The sequence below is a fragment of the Chiloscyllium plagiosum genome, chromosome 37 (genome assembly GCF_004010195.1).
Source record: "Chiloscyllium plagiosum isolate BGI_BamShark_2017 chromosome 37, ASM401019v2, whole genome shotgun sequence".
In the NCBI taxonomy this organism is placed as follows: domain Eukaryota; kingdom Metazoa; phylum Chordata; class Chondrichthyes; order Orectolobiformes; family Hemiscylliidae; genus Chiloscyllium; species Chiloscyllium plagiosum.
In genome coordinates this window covers 13,927,864-13,951,338 of record NC_057746.1, presented here as the reverse complement: position 1 = coordinate 13,951,338, position 23,475 = coordinate 13,927,864, and the positions used below count along the sequence as shown (strand labels likewise).

General features: G+C 42.3%; 1 protein-coding gene across 2 annotated transcripts in view; it reads right to left on the bottom strand.

Annotated features, from left to right (window-relative positions):
• LOC122541312 (E3 ubiquitin-protein ligase RING2-B-like) overlaps positions 1–19,131 on the bottom strand; it is a 44,319-nt gene extending 25,188 nt beyond the window's left edge. The window contains exons 1-2 of one of the 2 annotated variants that reach the window (XM_043677942.1): positions 19,018–19,131; positions 10,047–10,234 (exon numbers count right to left, since the gene is read on the bottom strand). In XM_043677942.1, the coding sequence (XP_043533877.1) occupies positions 10,047–10,175 (129 nt within the window). In that variant the 5' untranslated portion in view covers positions 10,176–10,234; positions 19,018–19,131. The remainder of the gene's footprint in view (positions 1–10,046; positions 10,235–19,017) is intronic. The other variant, XM_043677943.1, reaches the window with a different exon arrangement.
• Positions 19,132–23,475: the final 4,344 nt, after the last annotated feature.

Genomic DNA, 23,475 nt, shown 5'->3' with positions numbered 1-23,475 from the left:
GAGGGGAAAGGGGAGGGGAAAGGGGAGGGGAAAGGGGGGGAAGTTTCCTGAAGAAGGGCTTATGCCCGAAACGTCGATTCTCCTGTTCCCTGGATGCTGCCTGACCTGCTGTGCTTTTCCAGCAACACATTTTCAGCTCTGATACCGAGTATGGGCAAGGACAGTTAGAGTAGATTGAGCTACAACCTACTGGAATAAAGAATGATGGTGACCTTTTTGAAACATAAGATTCTTAGGGGACTTGATAGGGTGGATATGAAAAAGATTGTTTACCATTGCGGACCAGAAAAAGTGTAATCTCAAAATAAGGGGTCACACATTTAAAGATAGATAGGAGAAGGAATTTTCTTCTCTCAGATGGTAATGCATCTGTGAAGTTCTTTATCACAGGTTGTTGACCTCTCATCACTCAGTAGATCCTCGGCTGAACGGTCCAGGACATCCAACCTCGGACCTTCAGGTGACCGTCCTCAAGGTGAACTTCGGGACAGACAACAACGAAAAGTGGCGGAGCAGAGGCTGATAGCCAATTAGTCAGGGGTGAAGTAGGGACATGGGTCTGGATGGGTTACTCTTTGGAGGGTCGATGTGGACTTGTTGGGCCAAATGGCCGGTCTCCAAACTGTAGCAAATCTAAGTTTGGTACCCATGGGGATGGCCTCAACCAGGACTTTGGGTTCATATGACACTACAAGTGACCCCATTGCATATACACACACTGACAGACGTACACACACACACCCTCTCTTATACGCTCTCACACTTCCACACGCACCCTCACAGACTTCAACCCCTTTACACTCTCACACATACACACTCTCTCTCACAGACACTCAACATCCGCTGACACCTCCCCCCCAACACATGCACAGACACAACTATAACGCGTCTTATATTGTGGGGTGAATTTGTACTGGCAGAATTACATTTTACTTTGCTCAAAAACTGTATGATTCCATGGAAGATTCTGTAAATGCGTTTTCTTTTAAGATTAGAATCAGTCTGACCATTGTGGCATAGACACTCTCTCACAGGGCAGATCACACATTAAATGCATTATCTGGGCTGACATGACACCAACTGTTGAAGTTCACTTGAGAATGTAACTTTTAAAAAAGGTTTTGCAAATTACATATGAAACAACTGAAACGAACATGGTAATTCTAAAAGATGAGAGACTTAAACAATCCAGGTCTTTTTCAAGATATAATTTCAGTTACATCACAATGTAAACTTTTGCTATAAATTGTGTCTTACGATCTTATATTCCACAACCACCTGATGAAAGAGCAGCGCTCCAAAAGCCGGTGCTTCCAAATAAACCTGTTGGACTACAACCTGGTGTTTTGTGATTTTTAACTTTGTACACTCCAGTCGAGCACCGGCATCTCCAAATCACAGGCTGAGACAGACACATTTTTAAATCAGTAAGGGCATCAATAGTAATGGAGGAAAAGGCAGGAAAGGGGAGTTGAGGAAAATCAGATCAGTCATGATCTCACTAAATGACAGACAGACCTAATACACCTACTTCTGCTCCTGTCTTATGGAGAAAAGGAAGAACAGTGGCACAACAATAGCATTAAGGATTCCAATCAGGCAGTCAGTTCTGTAGCAATAAATGTTTCCAGGATGGTATGCTACATCCCTCGGTCACAGATGTCACCAAACAGCTACAGGGTCTCTTTCAGGAACAGCATGAACTGCCAAAGGACATGACCTGCACTGGTACTTTGACATAGTGTGAAAGCGGAAGGAGTTCCCAAAGCAGGTTTTAAGGAATTCGGGAGGAAATTTGAAACAGAACCTCGATAGCAGTAAACTCAGAATTACTCCGAGTGCCAAGAGCTAGTGAGCATAGAAATTGGTCAGAGTATTGAGTACGGAGTTAGGAGGTCATGTTGCGGCTGTACAGGACATTGGTTAGGCCACGGTTGGAAAATTGCATGCAATTCTGGTCTCCTTCCTAGCAGAAAGATGTTGTGAAACTTAAAAGGGTCCAGAAAAGATTTACAAGGATATTGCCAGGGTTGGAGGATTTGAGCTATAGGGAGAGGCTGAACAGGCTGGGGCTGTTTTCCCTGGAGCATCAGAGGCTGAGTGGTGACCTTATAGAGGTTTACAAAATTATGAGGGGCATGGACAGGGCAAATAGGCAAAGTCTTTTCCCGGGGTCAGGGAGCCCAGAACTAGAGGGCATAGGTTTAGGGTGATAGGGGGAAGATATAAGAGAGACCTAAGGGGCAACTTTTTCACAAAGGGTGGTACAGGTATGGAATGAGCTGCCAGAGGAAGTGGTAGCGGATGGTACAATTGCAACATTTAAGAGGCATTTGGATGGGTATATGAATATGAAGGATTTGGAGGGATATGGGCTTGGTGCTGGCAGACGGGACTAGATTGGGTTGGGATATCTGGTCAGCATGGACGGGTTGGACCGAAGGGTCTGTTTCCATGCTGTACATCTCTATGACTATGATTCATTGAACAGGTGGTGGAGAACTGGTATTATGAGGTCATTAGATTTCTCTGGGGTAGTTGGACTTAAGGTGAACAGGTTACAGCTCTCCAGGACAGAAACTGATTTCATCACAGGGAGATTTGCCAGTACTACTGGAGGCAGTTTAAACTTGCTTCTTAGGGTGATGGGAAGCCAATAAGTGCTCAAATTATATGTAAGGAAAGATGGTAACAGAGGCAGAGAGGTTGCAAATGCAATTATATGGTAGCCAAAACAAAGGTGAGCATCAGCCAAGCTTTGAACGTGGAATCACTCCAAAAAGAAAGTTAGGGACACTCTACCTGAATGCACAACATATTCATAACAAAGGAGATGATTTAAAGGCTTCGAGTTTAGATTTGATTAGATTCCATACAACATGGAAACAGACCATTTGGCCCAACAAGTCCACACCGACTCCCCGAAGAGTAACCCACACAAACGCATTTCCTAACCCTATATTTACTCCTGACTAATGCACCTAACACTATGGGCAATTCAGTATGGCCAATTCACCTAACCTGCACATCTTTGAATTGTGGGAGGAAAACGGAACAACCGGAGGAAACCCACGCAGATACAATGTGAACATGCAAACTCCACACAGACAGTCGCCCAAGACGAGAATCGAACCTGGGTGCCTGATGCTGAGAGGCAACAGTGCAAGACACTACGTCACCGTGCCACCCCCAAATGGGTGCGATCTAACTACCATTACAGAAACACAACTGTAGAATGACCAGGTAAGGAACTGAATATTCTAGAATACTGGTTACTGAGAAAGGATATAAAAAAAGAAAAAGGAGGTGGTACTGCACTGGATACAGAGGTAGCAGACTCTATTGCCAAATTTGCAGATGACAAAAATAGGGAGGGGGGGGGGGGGGGGGGGGGATGGTAAATTGCAATAGGAAATAAGAATCTTACAAATGGATATAGGTTGGTTAGGAAAGTGGGCACATGGAGTTTAACATGGATAAGTGTGAGGTCACGCTTTTGGGTCGAGAAAATGGGAATGCAATTTACTATCTTAAATTGGAAGAGACTTTGGGGTGCTCCATTGCAGAGAGCTAGGTGTACTCACTCATGAGTCGCAGAAAATTTGCATGCAGGTAACATAGATAATGAAGAAAGCGAATGGAATGTTGGTTTTCATAGCTAAAGGAATAAAATATAAAAAGGTAAGAAAGTTTGTTGCAACCATACAAGGCATTGGTGAGACCTCACTGAGAGGTATTGTGCACAGTTTGGTCCCCTTAAGGGAAGATTCAGTGGCATTGGAGTCACTTCACAGAAGGTTCAGTAGATTGAACCCAGAGATGAGGGGTTTGTTGTTTGAAGAGAGATTGAACAGTTTAGGCCAATACTCTCTGGAATTTAGAAGAATGAGAAGAGATCAAATTGAGGTATTCAAGATGATAAAAGCTGGGAATAAAATAGACATGGAGAGGATGCTTCCCCTTGTGGGGCATTATAGGATGAGAGGTTATAGTCTTAGGATAAGGGGTAGCAAATTTAAAACAGTTGAGGAAAAACCACTTCTCCCAAAGGGTTGTGAATCTGTGGAATTGGCTACTGCAAAATGCAGTGGATGCTGGGACAGTGAGTAAACTTACGAAGGAGGTAGACAGATAATAGATTGAAGGGATATGGAGAGAAGGCAGGAAAATGGGGACAAGGAGCATATCGGCCTGGATTGAATGTCAGATCAGACTCGATGGGCTGAATGGCCTAATTCTGTTCCTATATCATATGAACTTATGATAATAAGGAACAGTATCAGTACATTAGTATGGGAAGATCTCAGATTATAAAATCAAATTGTGGAATCTGTTTGGGAGGAGTTAAACAACAAGAGACAGCAAACAATGGTAGTTGTTTTTAAGTCAACAAATAGCAAGGGCGGTGTGGAGCATGGTGTTCAACAGGAGATTAGAGAAACACAGTGTAAGTCATACAGTAATCATGGTGATTTCAATCTGCATATAGAGGGGTTAAATGAGCACAAACACTGCAAAGAATAATTTTCTGAAGAGGCATGTTAAGGAGCTGATGAGACAACAGGTTATTTTACATCTATCAAGAAACTTTATGGATGAGTGACTATATATCGTAGAATTTTATAGTTTGTTTGAAAGTGAGCTATTTCAATCTGAAGCCAAAGTGTTAAATTTGAACAAAGGAAATTAAAGGTTTGAGGGCATACCAGCTGAGCTAGATTGGGAAAATGTATTAAAAGTTGAGAAGGTATACAGACAATGGATAGTCTCCAAAGAATTAATACATCATTCCTTCTCTATTTTTACAGCACACTATACATTCCTTTTAAGAAAAGTGAGTAAATCTTGTCCAAAAACGAAGTTTAAGAATTATATCAGATTAAAACACATCTATGAAGTTGTCAAAAATAGCAGTAAATCTGAGGGTTAGATGAATGTTAGAATACAGAGTGATACGAAGAAATGGAAAATAAATGAATAATATGAAATTCAAGCGTCAAACCACAAAAATAGACTATAAAAAGCTTCTAAAAAGGTACATCAAAAGACGGTTGACTCAAAAAATATAGGTCCAATACAGGCAGAGTCACGAGAATTTAGAACAGACAATAAAGAAAAAGTCAAAGAAGTTGAATAATTACTTTGAACCTGTCTTCAAGGAAGATACATGAAACCTATCAAAATTGGAGCTCTAAGGAACTGGGGTGCATGGAGATTTGAACAAAATTAGCATTTCCTCGGAAGGTTGTATTAGAGAAATGAATGGAATCAAAAGTTTTCTATCCCTGGGTTCAGTATTATACATTCAAAAATGTTGGAACAGGTAGCTATAGATATTGTGGATGCATTGGTGATCATCTTCCAAAGTTTTACAGATTCTAGAATGCTCCTGCAGATTGGAAGATAGCAAATCTCACTACACTATTTTAGAGAGACAAAGTAGGAACTACAGACCTGGTAGCCTTACATCAATAATAGTAGGGAAAGTGCAAGAACCTATTATAAAGGTTATGACAGATCCATAATATTTGGATAATAATGATCAGATTGGGTAAAATTAATGTGGATTTGTGAATGTAAACTCATGTTTGACACATCTGTTGGGAATGCTTCTCAGCATTCTATTAACAGAATGAATAAAGAGTTGGTGCACATCGATTTCCACTTGGATTTTCAATGGCTTTTGATAAGTTCCCCACAGAAGAAAGCTTAGCAAAATTAAAGTGCAATTAGGAGGTAATGTACTTCATGGATAAAGGAACAATTAACAGTCAGAGTAGGAATAAACATGTCATTCTCATGTTTGCAAGCTGTGCCCAGTGAGGCAACACAAGGATCAGTTCTTTAGACCCCAGCAGAATAAATTTAAATAACTTGGACATGGGTCTAAATTAAATAATTCTAAGTCCATGGATGGTAGAGAGGTCGGTGAAAATATGTGCTGCAAGGAAGATGAAAAGTGGCTTTAAGGAGATCTGTCTGGACTAAGTGATTGGGTAGATGGGACATAATGTGGAGCAATGTGAGGTTACCCACTTTGGTCAGAAGAACAGATATGCAGAGAAGTTCTTAAAAGTAAGAAGTTAGAAAGGTAGATGTACGGAAGGTACCTGGGTGTCCTTGCCAATGCCAATGAAGTTGTCAAAAATAGCAGTAAATCTGAGGGTTAGATGAATGTTAGAATACAGAGTGATACGAAGGCTAACATACTCATTCTAATAAAAAAAAAACAGAAATTGCTGGAAACACTCTAGCAGAACCTGTGGAGAAAAATCAGAATTAACATTTTAGGTCCAAAGACCCTTCTTCATACTCATTCTAATCTTTCATTTAGTTCTCTCTTGAACCTACGTCCCTTTCCAATTTTCAACACCTAACTCCTACCCCCCACAACCAACATGGATTCAGTATCACAATCAAATGCCTTTGAAAATATGAAAGCCACAATATTTCCTTTCTCACTCAGTTAATCCTCAAAGCGGTACTGCATTTACTAAGCATGAGTGGCCTTTCACAAATCCACTGACTGCCCATAACTGGCTCATTTATTTCTCGACTAGTCGATTTCATCCACACCATGCTCTCTAGTTACCTTGTCCTGATGTTAGGCACACTGATCTATAGTTACCCAATAATTTTTTTCTCCTTTCTCAAACACAAGTGCAATACTGGCAACTTTCCAGTCCTTTGAATCAGCTTCTTTAATTCAAAGATATTTGAAAGAGTGTAGTCAGAGCTTTGCCTTTTTGGTCATCTGCCATTGGGCTCCAGCATTTATTCTATTCTACTTTTGACCTCAATAGATTAGTTTCCCACTCTATGGAATTCATTATCTGGACTCATCTTTTTGAATTACCGTTCTGCCAGAATTCAGAATCTTTGAAAACTGATTCCAAATACTCTATCAAGAGATTTCTACTTGTGTTGTGGTAGAATCCTTCAAAAATGTAAGTGTCCATCCTTTACTTCTACTTCATCCAAACATTTTGTAATAAGGGATATACGCTACCCCAATTAAAGCAGAGTTATTGCTATTGAAGTAATGCCATTTCCTCACCCTCAGCAACCGTCTTGTTCACTAATTTACTATAAATATATCTGAAATGCTCACACTTAAATCTGTGTTTACCATACTCATTCTAACCCTTTATTCAGTTTCTTTTCATCTAACTCAGATGCCCACTGAAACTTCCCCTAATGTGAATTTACATTCTCAACCAGGACATTGCAATGAAGCTGCTTAATGACACTTCTCGGGAAAATTGGTCAATGCATTCGCAGGCAAGCAGAATTTCCATGAACATTCAAAGATGAACATGGCTCTAATGTACAGGATCCAGAACTAACAAGAAGCTCCCCCCCCCCTCCAAAAACTCCTCCATCTCACTTTCCCAGATCACGTCACACAGCTGCCTGAAAAAAAACATTGAATCTCTAGAATCGACTTCATACCATTCAGTGAAAGAATTGGCATATCTGACTGTGCATCCCATGTTCCTACAAAAAACAATTTAAAATGCAACAGACAAGCTTTGGCCAGGAATTTGATCTCTTTGTAAATTAAGTGTCATAAATCAAAAACAAGGTTATCAAAAAGGCTGAACAGTGGAAAAACTATCCTTCACACTGATGAATAAAAATGTTCATGGGGAGGTTTTCAATTGCACAACTTAGTCAAAAAAAAGCTCAGAAAACAAAAGCCAGGAAATTTTGCTAAAGATTCAGCAATGACTTGTTAGGCATCAGCTGGCAATGCGTATCCAATCGAACACCACGATTCAGCAAAGGTGTCAAGACTTTATAGAGAGTACAGAGATAAGATTGACCAGAATAGGTCCAGGGATGAGGGCCTTAAATTATATAGAGACACTGGACAGGTTAGGTTTGCCCAGCCTTGCAGCAGGGATTGTTGAAGGGAGGCAAAAAAAAGTTCAAGAATCATTCAGGCCTTGATATATTTAAAGAAGAGAAACTGCTTGCACTAGCAGAAAATTCAGAAACCAGACAACAACAGTTACAGATTCGGCTGAAGAGACACAAAGGAGGTGGGAGTTTTATTTTGATTCTGCCAGTACAATCTGGAATGCACTGTCTGGTGAAAACAGATTGAATAGCAACTTTCAAGGGGAACTTGACATACTCCTAGACAGATTAAAAAGGAAGTGGAGAAAAAGAGGCAGACTCTGTCTAATTGGATAGCTTTATCAAAAAACCAGCTCAGGATTAATGGGCCAAATGGTCTCCCTCTGTGCTGTACAATTGCATAGGAAGTAATCTTCATCAAGATCCAGTTGGCCTTTGCATAAATGAAATTTTCCTTTGGTAGGCAGCAAGACTTTCAGACATTAATTGTTGTGCAGTGTTCAAATTAGCTGCAGATGCAAAATCCACAAATATACATACGGTTAATGCACACCCACCAATAGCAGCACACAGTATTAATTTTTCAAGTTACAATTGGATGCTTCTTAATTGATTCCACAGCAGATATAACTAGCATGCAACCTTACAGTTTCTCAAAAATAAACAGCTTGAGGTAAGGGCAGAATTGGTCAGATACTAATCAATGGACAGTTGACCAAATTAGCTTGAAAACAAAGATCATCTGCCTCTTCTCCATATACATGCCAACTGACCCTCAATGCATTTGCGACATTTTCTATTTAAATTTCAGACATGAAACCAACAACAACACTCCTCAAAGTCCAGAAGATGGACCTCCAGTCATGGAGATCTGAGGGAAAGTGGCAGGATGCGAGTTCAGCTGAGTTAATGCAGCACAGGCATCGGCAACCATTTTCACTTAACAGGCTTTTAATTTTTAAAAAAGCACCACTTAGAAAGTGAAGAGCACCACAGGATGAACATTTGGATTCCTAAACGAAACATGGGAAAGTATCAAATTTCTCTGGCGGAATACAAAATTTGCCTAGGTAAGCTCATACGTTTTGTTGTGTATCAATAAAAAGAATCTAAATCTGAAATTTAATGATAGTCTTTGCATTTTTATTTTACTCATCTCCAAGAACACCCATGCTCAGGTTCAGTATATCTATTCACGAGAATTGCAAAGGGGAAATCAAAAAGCTAATGTAAAAATTTAATGAGAAAAAGGACATTTCTAATTTGAATGACAATTCTGTAAGAAGTGTACATATTTTAAGAATTAATGTTACTTTTGGGAATTAATTTTAAAATTTGCCAGTAAAATCAAAACAAACTTTAATCTCAGATGTACAGAATTACAAAAAACTTTCAACTGCAATATTCATAATGAAAAATGTATTAGAAGCTATTCACAACAATGTATCACCTCAGCTGCATGAGAAACACTACTAATTGTAACCATAAAACTGCTCTTTGAATCAATTATCTGCAACTATGATGTAGCTATAACCAATTGAATAGGCTTATTTAGAGCACAATGATGTTTTAATTAAAATCATCATTCTAAATTGTAAAGATCTATATAACAAATAGCCTTTTAACTCCCTAACAAAAAAAGTTTTCCTTTTCTTGACAAATCTTTTATCATGGTAACACAAACCTGCTAGAAAAAGGTGGGAGTCACAGGTGTCATGTTAAAGAGGCAGGCATAGAGTATGCAAACAAACTCCTGCCCCTGTACAATCATAACGAAGTTATTAATTGAGGGGTTGGGATACCAACACGCGTCAGATCAGCAGACGTTTGTCAAAATCCCTGGTCAGGGATTTTTATACACCAAGAGGAAGAGGACTACAAAGACCTCTCTTTTCCAAATAAAAAGAGAGCTTCATTGGCAACCAGGAAAGAAGAAACTAATAAAAATAGATGCAAAGTTTCAAAGAAAAAGAGAAAAAGGAACTGCGTAATTTTAAAAACTGAGTTGAGAAGCACTGTAAGCCTTATTGGAAAATTATTGCTGTGCGCACATATGCCATTCAGGAGTGTGAATTTTACAGCAACTAAAACATTGCAGAGGCTTTTGTTTTATAGATTTGTATATCTCTCATGCAGACATGCAAAATAGACATAAAGGGATATTCCCTCTGCTTCACACGTACCTGCGGGGTCCTTTGCAGTTCGTAGAGGCTGAGCTGCCCTGTTTTACTCACCTGTGGGGTCCGGTGTAGCTCATAGAGGCTGAGCTCCCAGGTTTTACTAGGATTCTGAGTGTTCACCGGCGCTGCCATAGTAACTGCAGCAATTTTTAAAGTTTTATTTTACAAGTGTTAGCCTTCACACATCCAGACTGCAAAAGAAGAAAAGCACAGAAACATAGCATTAATCCAAGCCAGAATAAATATCATTTACAAAATAACCATACAGAAACAATGGAAAGATATAACACAGCCATTATTGTGACAGACACTTCAAAACCAAACAACTTTTTGGGTAGGTGAACAAGTCAAGATAAACCCTAGTAAAAAGATTGTAATAGCCTCCCAATTACTTATGCTACCAATCAGTACAGCAAATGATCAGGAAGATCTCAACAGCCCTAAAAGCAAAAGTCTGCAGATACTGAAAATCATACATGCAAACAGTTTAATCATATACAAGAGTCACTTAAAACATTACTTCTGTTTCACTCTCCACTGCTGCCAGACCTGAGCTTTTCCATCAATGTTTTTCATTCTTACCAGCTCTAATTTTTGTGCTAATTATGTCTGCAGATAAGAGAAGGGAAAAGGAACGACTGCAACTGATGCACATAGATACATATCAACAAACTACATCTATGCATGTAATAAAATTGAGGCCTCACCTTTAGCAAAATTTCAGTCAGTGGGTTAAATAATATTCTAGGATTCTCACTAACACAACACTGGAGCCCCCCCCACGGGTGCACACTCATCCCACTACTGTACTCACTGTATACCCATGATTGCATTGCCAAATACCAAACTAATGCCATTTATAAGTTCACTGATGACACCACCATAGCCTGTCGAATCTCAGATGGTGACAAAACAGACTACAGAGGGGAGGTGGAAGACCTCGAGAAATGGTGCACTGAGAACAACCTAGCTCTCAACAACCTTGCCAAGAAACTAGTTATTGACTTTCAGCGGGATGTTACTCGTACCCCCCTAATACATTAACAGCTCACAGGTGGAATGAGTGGACAGTGTCAAGCTCCTGGGGTGGTCTTCCACAACAAGCTTTCTTGGGCTCTTCATTTGGACACACTGGTTACAAAGGCCCGACAGGCTTTTCCTCAGGCAGCAGAGGAAATTTGGCATGACGGCGAATACAATTGCCAACTTTTATAGGTGTGTCACGGAGAGCATTCTGTCTGGATGTATGATTGCCTGGTATGGCATCTGTACCATTCAAGATCAGAGGTGGTTACAGAGAGTGGTGAATTCAGCCCGGACAATCACAAAAGGCCAATCTCCCATCAACAGAATCCATCTACCAGGCCCACTGTCAAGGAAAGGCTGCCAGTATTATCAAAGATCCATTCCATCCTGGCAATGTTTTTCTACAACCTCTACCATCAGGTAGAAGGTATAGAAGCCTGAACACATGCACCAACTGGTTTCGAAACAGTTTCTACCCTACTGTTGTTAGAATACTGAATGGACTCTCAAACTCCTAACATTCGCCTGTACCTGTGCTTTGTTTTTGCCGCTGTTTACCTATATTTACTTATTTACACTATTTAACTCTGATCTGCCTGTATTGCTCGCAAAGCAAAGCTCTGCACTGTGTCTCGGTATGTGTGACAATAAATTCAATTCAATTTAATTCAATTTACTGGTTTTTACCTATATTTACTTATTTACACTATTTAACTCTGATCTGCCTGTATTGCTCGCAAAGCAAAGCTCTGCACTGTGTCTCGGTATGTGTGACAATAATTCAATTCAATTTAATTCAATTTACTGGTTGAGGCAAATCACGTTGAGTCCAAAATGATAAACCATTAAAAATGCATATAAACAGTTTAATATAAAGCTGCCAGCATCAAGTCAACGCAAAAGAAATTGTGGTCTGCAGTATACTTTTTTTTAAAAAAGATTATTGCTGGTGAGGCTAGCATTTATTGCCTGCAGGGTAGTGATGAGTCAACCACATGGCTGTGGGTCTGGAGTCACATCAGCTGGATCAAGCATAGTAGATTTCCTTCCGAGGAAATTAGTGAATGAGATGGTTTTTTTAAGGCAATGGTTACATGGTCCCCATTAACCTAGCTTTTCATGCTACCATTTGCTATGGTCAGATTAGAACCATGTTCTCAGAAGATTACCCTGGGGCTGGTCCGTTGCTCCCGATGCGGTCTCCTCTACATTGGGGAGACTGGACGCCTCCTAGCAGAGCGCTTTAGGGAACATCTCCGAGACACCCGCACCAATCAACCACATCGCCCAGTGGCTCAACATTTCAACTCCCCCTCCCACTCTGCCGAGGACATGGAGGTGCTGGGCCTCCTCCACCGCCGCTCCCTCACCACCAGACGCCTGGAGGAAGAACGCCTCATCTTCCGCCTCGGAACACTTCAACCCCAGGGCATCAATGCGGATTTCAACAGTTTCCTCATTTCCCCTTCCCCCACCTCATCCTAGCTTCTAACCTCCAGAAACTCGATCCCCTGACCTGTCCGGACTTGTCCGACCTGCCCAGCTCCTTTTCCACCTATCCACTCCACCCTCTCCTCCCTGACCTATCACCTTCATCTCCTTCCCCACTGACCTATTGTACTCTATGCCACTCTCTCCCCACAACCACCCTCCTCTAGCTTATCTCTCCACGCTTCAGGCTCTCTGCCTTTATTCCTGATGAAGGGCTTTTGCCCGAAACGTCGATTTTGCCTGCACTCGGATGCTGCCTGAATTGCTGTGCTCTTCCAGCACCACTGATCCAGACTCTGGTTTACTCGCCCAGTTTCATTATCACTATACTACCACCTCATGATCCAACATTTGAAACTCCTGCACCATCAGCATTCAAGTCGTTTGGTATTACTAAGGACAAAACAGTCCCATCCACAAGCTTCTGATATTCACTCCCTCCACCACTGACAAACTGGCAGTGAACAGCATGTCCAAGAGGTACTGCAGCAATTCAGTACTCATTCTTTCAAATCCACCACCTAAAGGACAAGGACAGCAGGAGCACCACCAGTTTCCATTCAAGCATTACATCATCCTGCCTTGAAACTGTACTGACATTCCTGCAGTGTCGCTGGGTCAATATTTTGGAACTCCCTTGCCTATGGGTTTACCTGCATCAGACAAGAAAGCAGCTCACAACTTTCTCAAGGACTATTAGGGATGGGTAACAAATGTTAGCCCATTTAACCAGGTTAGCCAATGACAATGCACTCTTTTTAATCCAGGACCCAACCCTCAACTCTGTACATTCTTAATGTCAAATTATCAGGGCTTTACAATAGAAAAAGGCCACTTGGTCATGCTGGCCAAAAAACAAGTTACCCATCTTAAAGCCATCTGAAGTAAGTCAGCGCTCAAAATACACAGGGATGTAATTGGCAAAGTCACCCTTGAAAGTGACCTGGGAAAAATGAATTGTGAACGTGACCAACCAGACAAAGTCAAAACTGTGAAATTTTGAAAGGAGCCACTTTTCAGCTTGTTCCCTTCCGCAGTTGATCAGGTATGGAATGGAAACAGCCTGTCAGTGGAGAACCAGTGAGGTGGTGAGCAGCAGTACTGAACTAAGATGGCCAAGCTGAAAGGTGCAGAGAATCTGTCCGGCAAGAACATAGGGGGAGTAGACATATAGACAGCAAGGCAGGAAGTAATTGGGTAGCAATGGGAGAGATATATAGTGAATGGCTGCAAAGGAGGAGAGGAATGAGGGAGAAGTGAGCAACTGAAGGGGAACAGCAGAAACAACTGGTTGCAAAGGAGGGGGTGGAATGGAGAAAGGTGATATCAAAGTGGGTGGGAGTGGAGAATCAACTAGCTACAAAAGGGGAGAGGGAGAGGGGCTGCCAACAGGAGCCTGTCATCAAGGAATTCCCACTAACGGAGCCAGAAAAACATGACACAGGTAACAAATACCTTGCAACTATTTTTCAAATAAAATCTCAAAATTTAAGTGCATGTCAGTTATTGTAAAAAGATTTATTCGAGGAGAAAGTGAGGTCTGCAGATGCTGGAGATCAAAGTTGAAACTTTATTGCTGGAACAGCACAGCAGGTCAGGCAGCATCCAGGGAACAGGAGATTCGACGTTTCGGGACGTTTCCTGAAGAAGGGCCTGTGCCCGAAACGTCGAATCTCCTGTTCCCTGGATGCTGCCTGACCTGCTGTGCTGTTCCAGCAATAAAGTTTCAACTAAAAAGATTTATTGCTGACTTAAACCAATATCAACACTGTGCATCTGGGAAAATGAAGTTTTCCTGGCATGTTCTGTCTTTCAAAAGAATTGGAGACTTCATAATTGACAATATTTGGTGAAGACTTTTAATTCTGCTTCTAGTAGCACACATATTCCTGAAGAAGGGCTTATGCCCGAAACGTCGATTCCCCTGTTCCCTGGATGCTGCCTGACCTGCTGCGCTTTTCCAGCAACACACTTTCAGCCCATATTCCCTGTCAACTCAAATACAGAAGACAATGTTTCATAGAATGCCTACAGTGAAGAAAAAGGCATTCACCCTGTTGAATTTGCACAATCCTCTGAAGACCATCCCACCCTGACCCAGGCTCCCAACCCTATCCCTGTAACTCTGCAGTGATCATGGCTAACCCATCTAGCCTGTACAGCCCTGGACACTAAGGGATGATTTAACATGGTCAATCCATTTAACATACACATCTTTGGACTGTGGGAGGAAACCACAGCACCCAGCAAAAACCCAATGAGACATGCAGAGAATGTGTAAACTTTGCACAGACAGTACCCAAGGCTGGAATTGAACCCAAATTCTTGCCAGTATAAGATAGCAGTGCTAACACTGACACCATGCTGCCCTACATGACTGCATCTCATCTAACAAAGGTTTTTGCTTCAACTATCTTTTTCAGAACCACTGGGTGAAAGATATTTTCCTCAGCTCTCCAAGATTTTCCAATCATTTTAGATCTGCACTACCTGGTCACTGCACTCTCAAGGCAAATTGACTAGTGTTTACTCTATCCAGATCAGCTCAATTTTGTGTATCTCAATCAATCAGATCACCCCCTCAGCATTCTCTGTTTCACGGAGATGCCCAGTCTGTCCAATCTTCCTTTTTAGTTATAGTTTGCCAGTCCAGGCAACATGCTCGCCATTGCTTGTGCAACTACCTCTGTTCTGGAATGAGGTAACCAGATCTGCAGACATACTCAAGGTGCAGCCTAATTAACAATTTGTACAATTTCAGAATGTGCATTCTATACTGGAGTTAATTTTATTTCAATATTTTTATTCCAATATCTATCTTCCTTTGAAAAGGCTTTATATCCATTATGTATTCAGCCTGTGTTTTCTAGATTCATGACCCTCTGCTATAAATCAAACCCCTGCCACAAGACCCAAGTAATATGTTTACACAATCTACAAGAGTGACCTTCTGAACAAGACTGCCAATTTTAAAGCAGTGTGCAAAGTTCAGCTGTTTGCTGATCTCAGACAGGATACAGAATCAACTGGCCAAACCTATTTCACACAAGGTCCTTATTTCATGCCAGGTGAAGTAATTTACCTCCCCGCAGTGTGCAGAAGCCACAGGGTCTGGCCAACTTTGCCACACAATCCAAGCCAGTTAGTTCTTGTCTTTTTGCCCAAGTTAGTTGTCTTTTGTTTGGAAAGTCTGATCCAACTCTTCAAAAATTTCTACTTTGTAAGATACATATTATTGTGATGATGCTAACACGTCAGCAAAAAAAAAAGTAAACTTATGCTTACAATCAACATGGCATTCTGAAATTATTGCCAGAAGGATTCTAGATCAAGTACAATTGTGAATGCATGAAATCTTTATACAGGAGACCACAGGAACTGCAAAAAAAAATTTACCTGCAGCCTTCATTTCAAGCTAATTATCACCTACAAAAGATGATGACATCAAGTACCTCACTGAAGCACTGGCTGATGAATATAGCTTCCCAATACTAATTAAACCCACTGATGCTGCTGCTCATTTTATCTATTTGCTGCTAAAGTTGGATGGATCTAAAAACCTGTACCTGATCTTGTTATATGTTTCTTCCTGAAGTTTCTGTCATAATGTAAATCATATTTACCTCCTAGCTCCTTTGTCTGAATCAAATACTTAGCTATCAGTCCACCCCATCCCAAAACCATCTCCTAAAGCAAAAACAAACTGCTGGAAAAGCTCAGTAGGTATAGCAGGATCTATGGAGAGAAAGTAAAGTTAACATTTCAGGTTCAATGGCCCTTCTTCAGAACCCTTCATCTCTAGAAGGCTTTCTATTCCTGTTCTGTATTCTAGCATCAAAATTAGGCAAGGGGATTGTTCAGCAACTTGGATCCAAACAGACATTCAGACCTCCTTCCACCTCCTTCTGTAACTTTAGTAATAAGAGGCAGCTTTCAATCCATTTCTATCACAGAGCAACTGCCTGAACTTACATATACATGCTTTGCTATCATTACCAAAATGTGCTAGCACGTTTTACATCATACAAATTAATGTATTAAGGTATTAATGTACTGTTTGCTGTTGGAAGGTAAAGACTAGCCTTTGAAAACACAGTAATCCTGCACACCCCTTCAGCAAATAACTATCTTCACAGAAGTGCTTAGAAATAGCTGCAACAAAACAGGCCTAACCAATCCAGTTTGCTGGTTACTATCCATGCAAGCAATTTTAATCTCATGTTTGCCTTATCTCTGTCTCTTGAAAACCCATAAACCACTACTACAACATGCTATTCTTCCACATTGAGCCAAAGACCTGATCAATCACTAACTATTTTCATTCCATGAAAAAAGTATTTTGCTCTCTATGCTAAATCTACCACATTTAGAGTGAGGAAAGTCATTTTATTGCTGATATCCTGCCTCCAAGACAGCAATCTGACTGAGAAGACAAACTGAGTCTACACAGTGGACTCCTTTCGAGTGGCAAGACTCAGCTGACATGCTGGGCAGGAGAAAAGCTGAACAGTTTCCACCTTCATTCTCAAAACAAGGGAATTTGGGCAGCACGTTGGCTGAGTGGCTAGCACTGCTGCCTCACATCACCAGGGACTCTAGTTCAATTCCAGCCTTGGGCGACTGTGTGGAGTTTGCACATTCTCCAGGTGTCTGCGCAAGTTTCCTCTGGGTGCTCCGGTTTCCTCCCACAGTCCAAATATGTGCAGGTCAGGTCAATTGGCCAATCTAAATTGCCCATAGTGTTCGGTGCATTAGTCAGAGGGAAATGGGTCTGGGTGGGTTATTCTTTGGAGGGTCTGTGTGAACTTGTTGGGCCAAAGGGCCTGTTTCCACACTGTAGGGAATCTAATCTAATTAAGTTGGTACGTTAATTTCATTAGCATACACCCATTGCTCAGCCATGTGCGTCAAATGGATGAAGGCTGTATGCCCAACCTTCAGCACAGTAGACTAACCATTGGGACATGATCTTCTGGGCACCAGTTTGCTGTGCGCAAACTGGCTGCTATGTTTCATGCATCACATCAGGAAAGGCTACCTTGTCCTTCAGAGTCTATCAGGAGAAAGTGAGGTCTGCAGATGCTGGAGATCAGAGATGGAAATGTGTTGCTGGAAAAGCGCAGCAGGTCAGGCAGCATCTAGGGAACAGGAGAATCGACGTTTCGGGCATTAGCCCTTCTTCATTCCTGAAGAAGGGCTAATGCCCGAAACGTCGATTCTCCTGTTCCCTAGATGCTGCCTGACCTGCTACGCTTTTCCAGAAACACATTTCCATCTTCAGAGTCTATCACTGACTGGAATTTGACAGTCCACTATAGAAATGCTAGATTTTTTGGAGTGCAGAAACATATTTTATTCATAAGTTAATAAACACAAGTAATGCCCAGAAAATATAGAATTTTGCCATTCCTTATCAGAGCTTCAATCCAATTGCAACAAAAGCTTTTTCTAAACATGAAAGGAAACTATTTACATTCACATTAAGGCTACAAGAGGATCTTGAAATTGGCAGACCCTCATTATATTTTGGTTGAAATACTTGGATGTTGACCTATCCCCACTGCATCTTGGCAGCTATCCCAACATTACTGCTTTATTTGAAATTTCTAAAACGAAACTTATTCAATTATTTATAAAAACCAAGTACAGCACAAGTCCGTACAGTCTGTGCAGAAAAGTAGATTTTTTTTACACTCCTGGTTACAGCTTACAGTTGCAAAAGAAAGAATATTTTCTAATCATGGGTATTCCTTTAAAGCCAGCGATGGGGGTCCTTCTTTTTGCTCCCATTCCCTCGTAGCTACCCTCCGAAAGCTTGTGGTTGCAAATAAACCTGTTCGGACTATAACTCCAGTCCAACACCGGCAGCTGCATGTCATCGTTGAAGGGAAGCAGCGGTTGGGAGGTCTCTCTCTTCCTTCGTTCACCACATTACTGCTGTGGATGCAGTAAACAGCGCCGTGGGGAGGGGGGGGGGGGGGAATGCGACCTCCTTACCTGCGGCGCGGGGCAGCGGCACACCCACACCTCCCTCTCTCTATCCCTCCCCTCTCGAGTCCACAGGTGAGAAGTCTCGGTCTCACCTTCGCCCCCTCGCTCCCCTTGTGACGTGCACATTGGCTACAGCACTCCGCACGCTTGTCGCACCTTCACCTGTCGGAGCGCGCGCACAGCCCCGCCCACCTGGAGGGAGGGAGTGGGAGTGGGTGGCGCGCGCTTCCGCGCACGCTCACTGGCCTGACTGACCGAAGGCCGGCGATGCCGCTCGAGCAAGCCGCTCACCGACCGTGGGGCCTGCTCAGTAGGCCCCAGGCCTTTGCGGATCTTTATTCGTTTATATACGTTATACAGAGAGAGAGAGTGAGAGAGAGAGAAAAGGTGCGCGTATAGATATACGTGAAGAGCTTTATCGTTTGTTACTCGCCTGCGCCGATTCTTTCGTTCGCTCCTTTCTCACCTTCGTTGTGCTCCTCCCTTGCCGTTCACCGATCCGTCTTATCTGTTTTCTCTCGGTCTCGCGCACTCACAACAACGGCCAAACCACCCCTGTGCGGGGGGGTAGTTGCGTCACTTCCTGTCTCCGCTCCGCCCACCGGCCGTCCGCCCGCCCCCATGGCGTCATTTCCGCCTCCTCATCTGAAAAGTTACAGTTCACCACGTTCTGAAGCGGTGGGTGGGACTAAACAGCTCTAAGCAGCATCTGTATGTATAGATTTATATATAGAGTTAGAGAATAACCAGAATTAACTTGGTACTGGTTCCCTGGCCACATAGGTGTTTTCCTGGTGATAGAAAGATTGAGTAAAGTATTTTTCTTTTGCACAATAGTGCCTTTGGTGAGTTACTGCGCATACATCCACTTGTGATGTTTGGGGAAAAAGTCAACGTTTACTGCTATGCAGTGGTAGTGCAGGGGATTGAAAAAAGAAAAAAAAAACAGGAACGTCGGATATGTTTGCTGTGGGACCTGGCTCTGAGGAAGCTGGATCTGTTTCAAGGACTCTCCACGTATAAGGGTGACGTGATGACAGGATACCAGGCTCTATTAAGTTATTTCACTGTGGCTCAATTTGGGGTAACATTGATCATCTTTTCTCTGTCTCTGTGTTGTTGACTGTCAAGACCAGAATTTATATTATGCTTTTCACGATCAGTGGACAACACAAAGTGCTTTGCAGCCAATGAACTCTGAAGTATAGCCAAAGCTGGAAAGGAGGAAACATGGTAGCCAATTTGCAAACAGCAAGCTCCTATGAACAGCAACAGAATAATGACTAGATGACTTATTTATGTGGAGTTGTTTGAGGAATAAAGTTAATTGATTGGGAAAAAACTTGGCAGACGTAATTCAATATTGGAAAACGTAAGGCTGGCAGGTAGAATAAAAAATAATATTACTTAAATGGAGAAAGACTGGAGAAAGCTGCAGCTCAGAGGGATTTGGGATCCTAGCGAAAGGGTCACAAAAAGCTGGCAGGTAATAAGGAGAGCAAATGGAATGTTGCCCTTTATTTCAAAGGGAATGGAGGATCAAATAGAGAGGTGTTACTGAAACCCCTGGTCAGACACAACAGGTATACTGTGAACAGTTGTGGTCCCCTTATCTAAGGAAATATATACTGACATTGGAAGCAGTCCAGAGAAGGTTTGCTAGATCCAAGTTATGGAGGGACTTTTATGAGAAGAGGTTGAATTGCTTGGGCTACAGATTGGGTACTTATTGGAATTTAGCATGAATGAGAGTAGATCTTATTGAAACATATAAAATTCTTAGGGGCTTGACAGGGTGGATACAGAGAAGTTTCCCCTTGTGGGAGAGTTGAGGGTCAAGGTAGTGAGTGAATCTCTGAAATTATTTACTGCTGAGGGCAATAGACATAATAGAATCATACAGCTGCACAGCACAGAAACAGACCATTCAATCCAATTTATCCATGCCGACTAGATATCCTAATTAATCCAGTTCCATTTGCCAGCATTTTGCCCAAATTCCTCTAAACCCTCCCTATTCATGTATCCATCCAGATGCTTTTTAAATGTTGTAATTGTACCAGCCTCCACCACTTCCTCAGGCAGCTCATTCCATACACACACCACACTCTGTGAGAAAAATTGCCCCTTTAGGTCCCTTTTATATCTTTGCCCTCTCACCTTAAATCTATGCCCTCTAGTTCTGGACTCCCCCACCCTAGGGGAAAGACCTTGGCTAATCACCATATTCCATTCCCCTTCTGATTTTATAAACCTCAGCCTCTGACGCTCCAGGGAAAACAGCCTCTCCCGATAGCTCAAGCCCTCTAACACTGGCAACATCTTTGTAAATCTTTTCTGAACCCGAGCAGGGAGACCAGAATTGCACACAGTATTCCAAACATGACCTGGTCATTAAGTATATTCATGACTGAGATAGACAGAATTTTAATCAGTAAGGGGATGATGGGCTATAGGGAAAGAGCAGGAAAATGAAGTTGAGGATTATCAGATCAGCCATGAATGAGCTGAATAGCCTAGCTACACTCCTATGTATAATGGTTTTCTAAATGTTGACTAGGTCATTGGGAATAATACTCCTGGTCTTCTTCAAAATAGTGCCATTGCTACCATGCTGCAAGCTGACAGGGCCTTGATTTAACATTTCATCCCAAAGACACCACCTCCAACAAGGCAGCACTGTCTCAGGACCACAAGAGATTGGCAGATGTGAGCTATTGCATTTTGGTAAGGCAAATCAGGGCAGAACTTATACACTTAATGGTAAGATCCTGAGATTGTGTTGATGAACAAAGAGACCTTGGGGTAGAGGTTCATAGTTCCTTGAAGGTGACGTCCCATGTAGTCAGGGTAGTGAAAAATGCATTTGGCATACTTGACTTTATTGGTCAGTACATTGACTATAGAATTGGGATGTCACATTGTGGCTGGACAGAACATTGTTTAAACCACTTTTCGGATGCTGCATTCAATTCTGATCACCCTGCTGCATCAAAGATGTTGTTAAACTTAAAAGAATTCATGAAAAAATTTACAAGAATATTGCCTGAGTCGGAGGATTTGAGCTATTTGGAGAGGCTGAATAGGCTGCGACTATTTTCCCTGGAACGTCAGATGCTGAGGGATGACCTTATAAAATCGTGAGGGGCATGGATAGAATAAATAGACAAGATCTTTCCCCTGGGGTGGTGGAGTCCAAAACTAGAGGGTATAGGTTTAAGATGAAAGAGGAAAGATTTTTAAGGGACAACTTTTTCATGCAGAGAGTGGTGTGTATATGGAACAAGCTTCCAGAGAAAGTGGTGGACGCTGGTACAATTACAAATTTAAAAAGGGTAAATGAATAGGAAGGGTTTAGAGAGATATGGGCGAAATGCTGGAAAATGGGACCAGATTAATTTAGGATATCTCAGTTGGAGTGAAGGGTCTGTTTCTGTGCCTTACAACTCTATGACTTCATGACTTGATTTTTTTTTTGTGCTGAAGACCTGGAGTGGATCCTGAATCTGGAACCCTGTGACGCAGAGGTCATAATGAGCCATGGGCAACATAGCATAGATTAAGAACTGGGACTGGTTGCCTGCCCACCACTGCTGAGCATAGATTAGATTACTTACAGTGCAGACACAGGCCCTTCGGCCCAACAAGTCCATACCAACCTGCCGAAGCACAACCCACCCAGACCCATTCCCCTACATTTACCCCTTCACCTAAGGTCTACGGGCAATCTCGCATGGCCAATTCACCTAACCTGCACATTTTTGGACTGTGGGAGGAAACCGGAGCACCCGGAGGAAACCCACGCAGACACGGGGAGAATGTGTCAGCCTGAGACAGGAATTGATCCCGGGCCTCTGGCGCTATGAGGCAGCAGTGCTAACCATTGTGCCACCGTGCTGCCCACATCTTTCTCCCAAGATTTGCAAACATAGACTAGGCTGACACATTCAGTGCTGCACTGTTACAGATGCTGTCTTTTAGATAAAATGTTAAACGAAAGCACTGTTGTCTCCAATAGGTGGAGGTGAAGGGTCCCAGCATGGTATTTCAGAGGAAAGCTCGACCTGCTGTTTTGAGTCAATACTTACTCCGGAGCCAGTCATCACTAATTCTGGTCAGGGTTGCATTACTGTCATGGGATTTTGCAGTGTGCAAATTAAGCTGCTACATTTCCAACATTGTAATATTGACTTTGCTTTAAAGGTTATTGAATATAAAGTGCTTTGGGATATCCTAGAGTCACAAAAGTGTGATATGAATGTATGCCTTATGTTCTCAGTTTCAACTGTGACATGCTGCAGGTACTCGCAGGCCAAGAAACCACACACACCTCCAGTGAGTGGTCTCAGGGGTGATGAAGACACTCAGAAAAGCAGAAGTTCGAGAGGGCATTGGAGGAATCAAAGGAAAGGGCTGTCGGTCGAGGCGTGGGATCAGGTCACCTTCACGGTCATCTGGCCGTCCGACAGCTAAATGGTCCCTCATGTCGGGGCTGGGGTGGACAATAGAGGAAGACAGGATGGGCCTGTTGTCGGGGAGAGACCCCAGCCATTTACATGGGTCACTGACAGCGGGTGTGTAAAACTGACCTCCAGTCCACTCCCAGGAACTGCTCAGCTCGAGGGAACAGGAGGGGGGGGAAGGGTCAGTCAGAGTTCCAACGCTTTTGCAAGAACAGACACTTTGTACTGGGCCAATTGACAGCAGGCTCGCTGGCTTCCTGAAAGGGTCACTGATGTCTTGGATGACACCTCACGACGGGGGTGGGTGGAGATATTTGTGAGCTCAAGTGGTGAGGGTGCCATGGGAGCCAGTTTTTGTCTGTTCACTGGTGTGTGAGCTTCACATTACAATTCATGAAGGGGGATAAAGGATTGACTAATGTGACAGAGCTTTGCCCAGAAAGAAAAAAGGAGATTAGTAA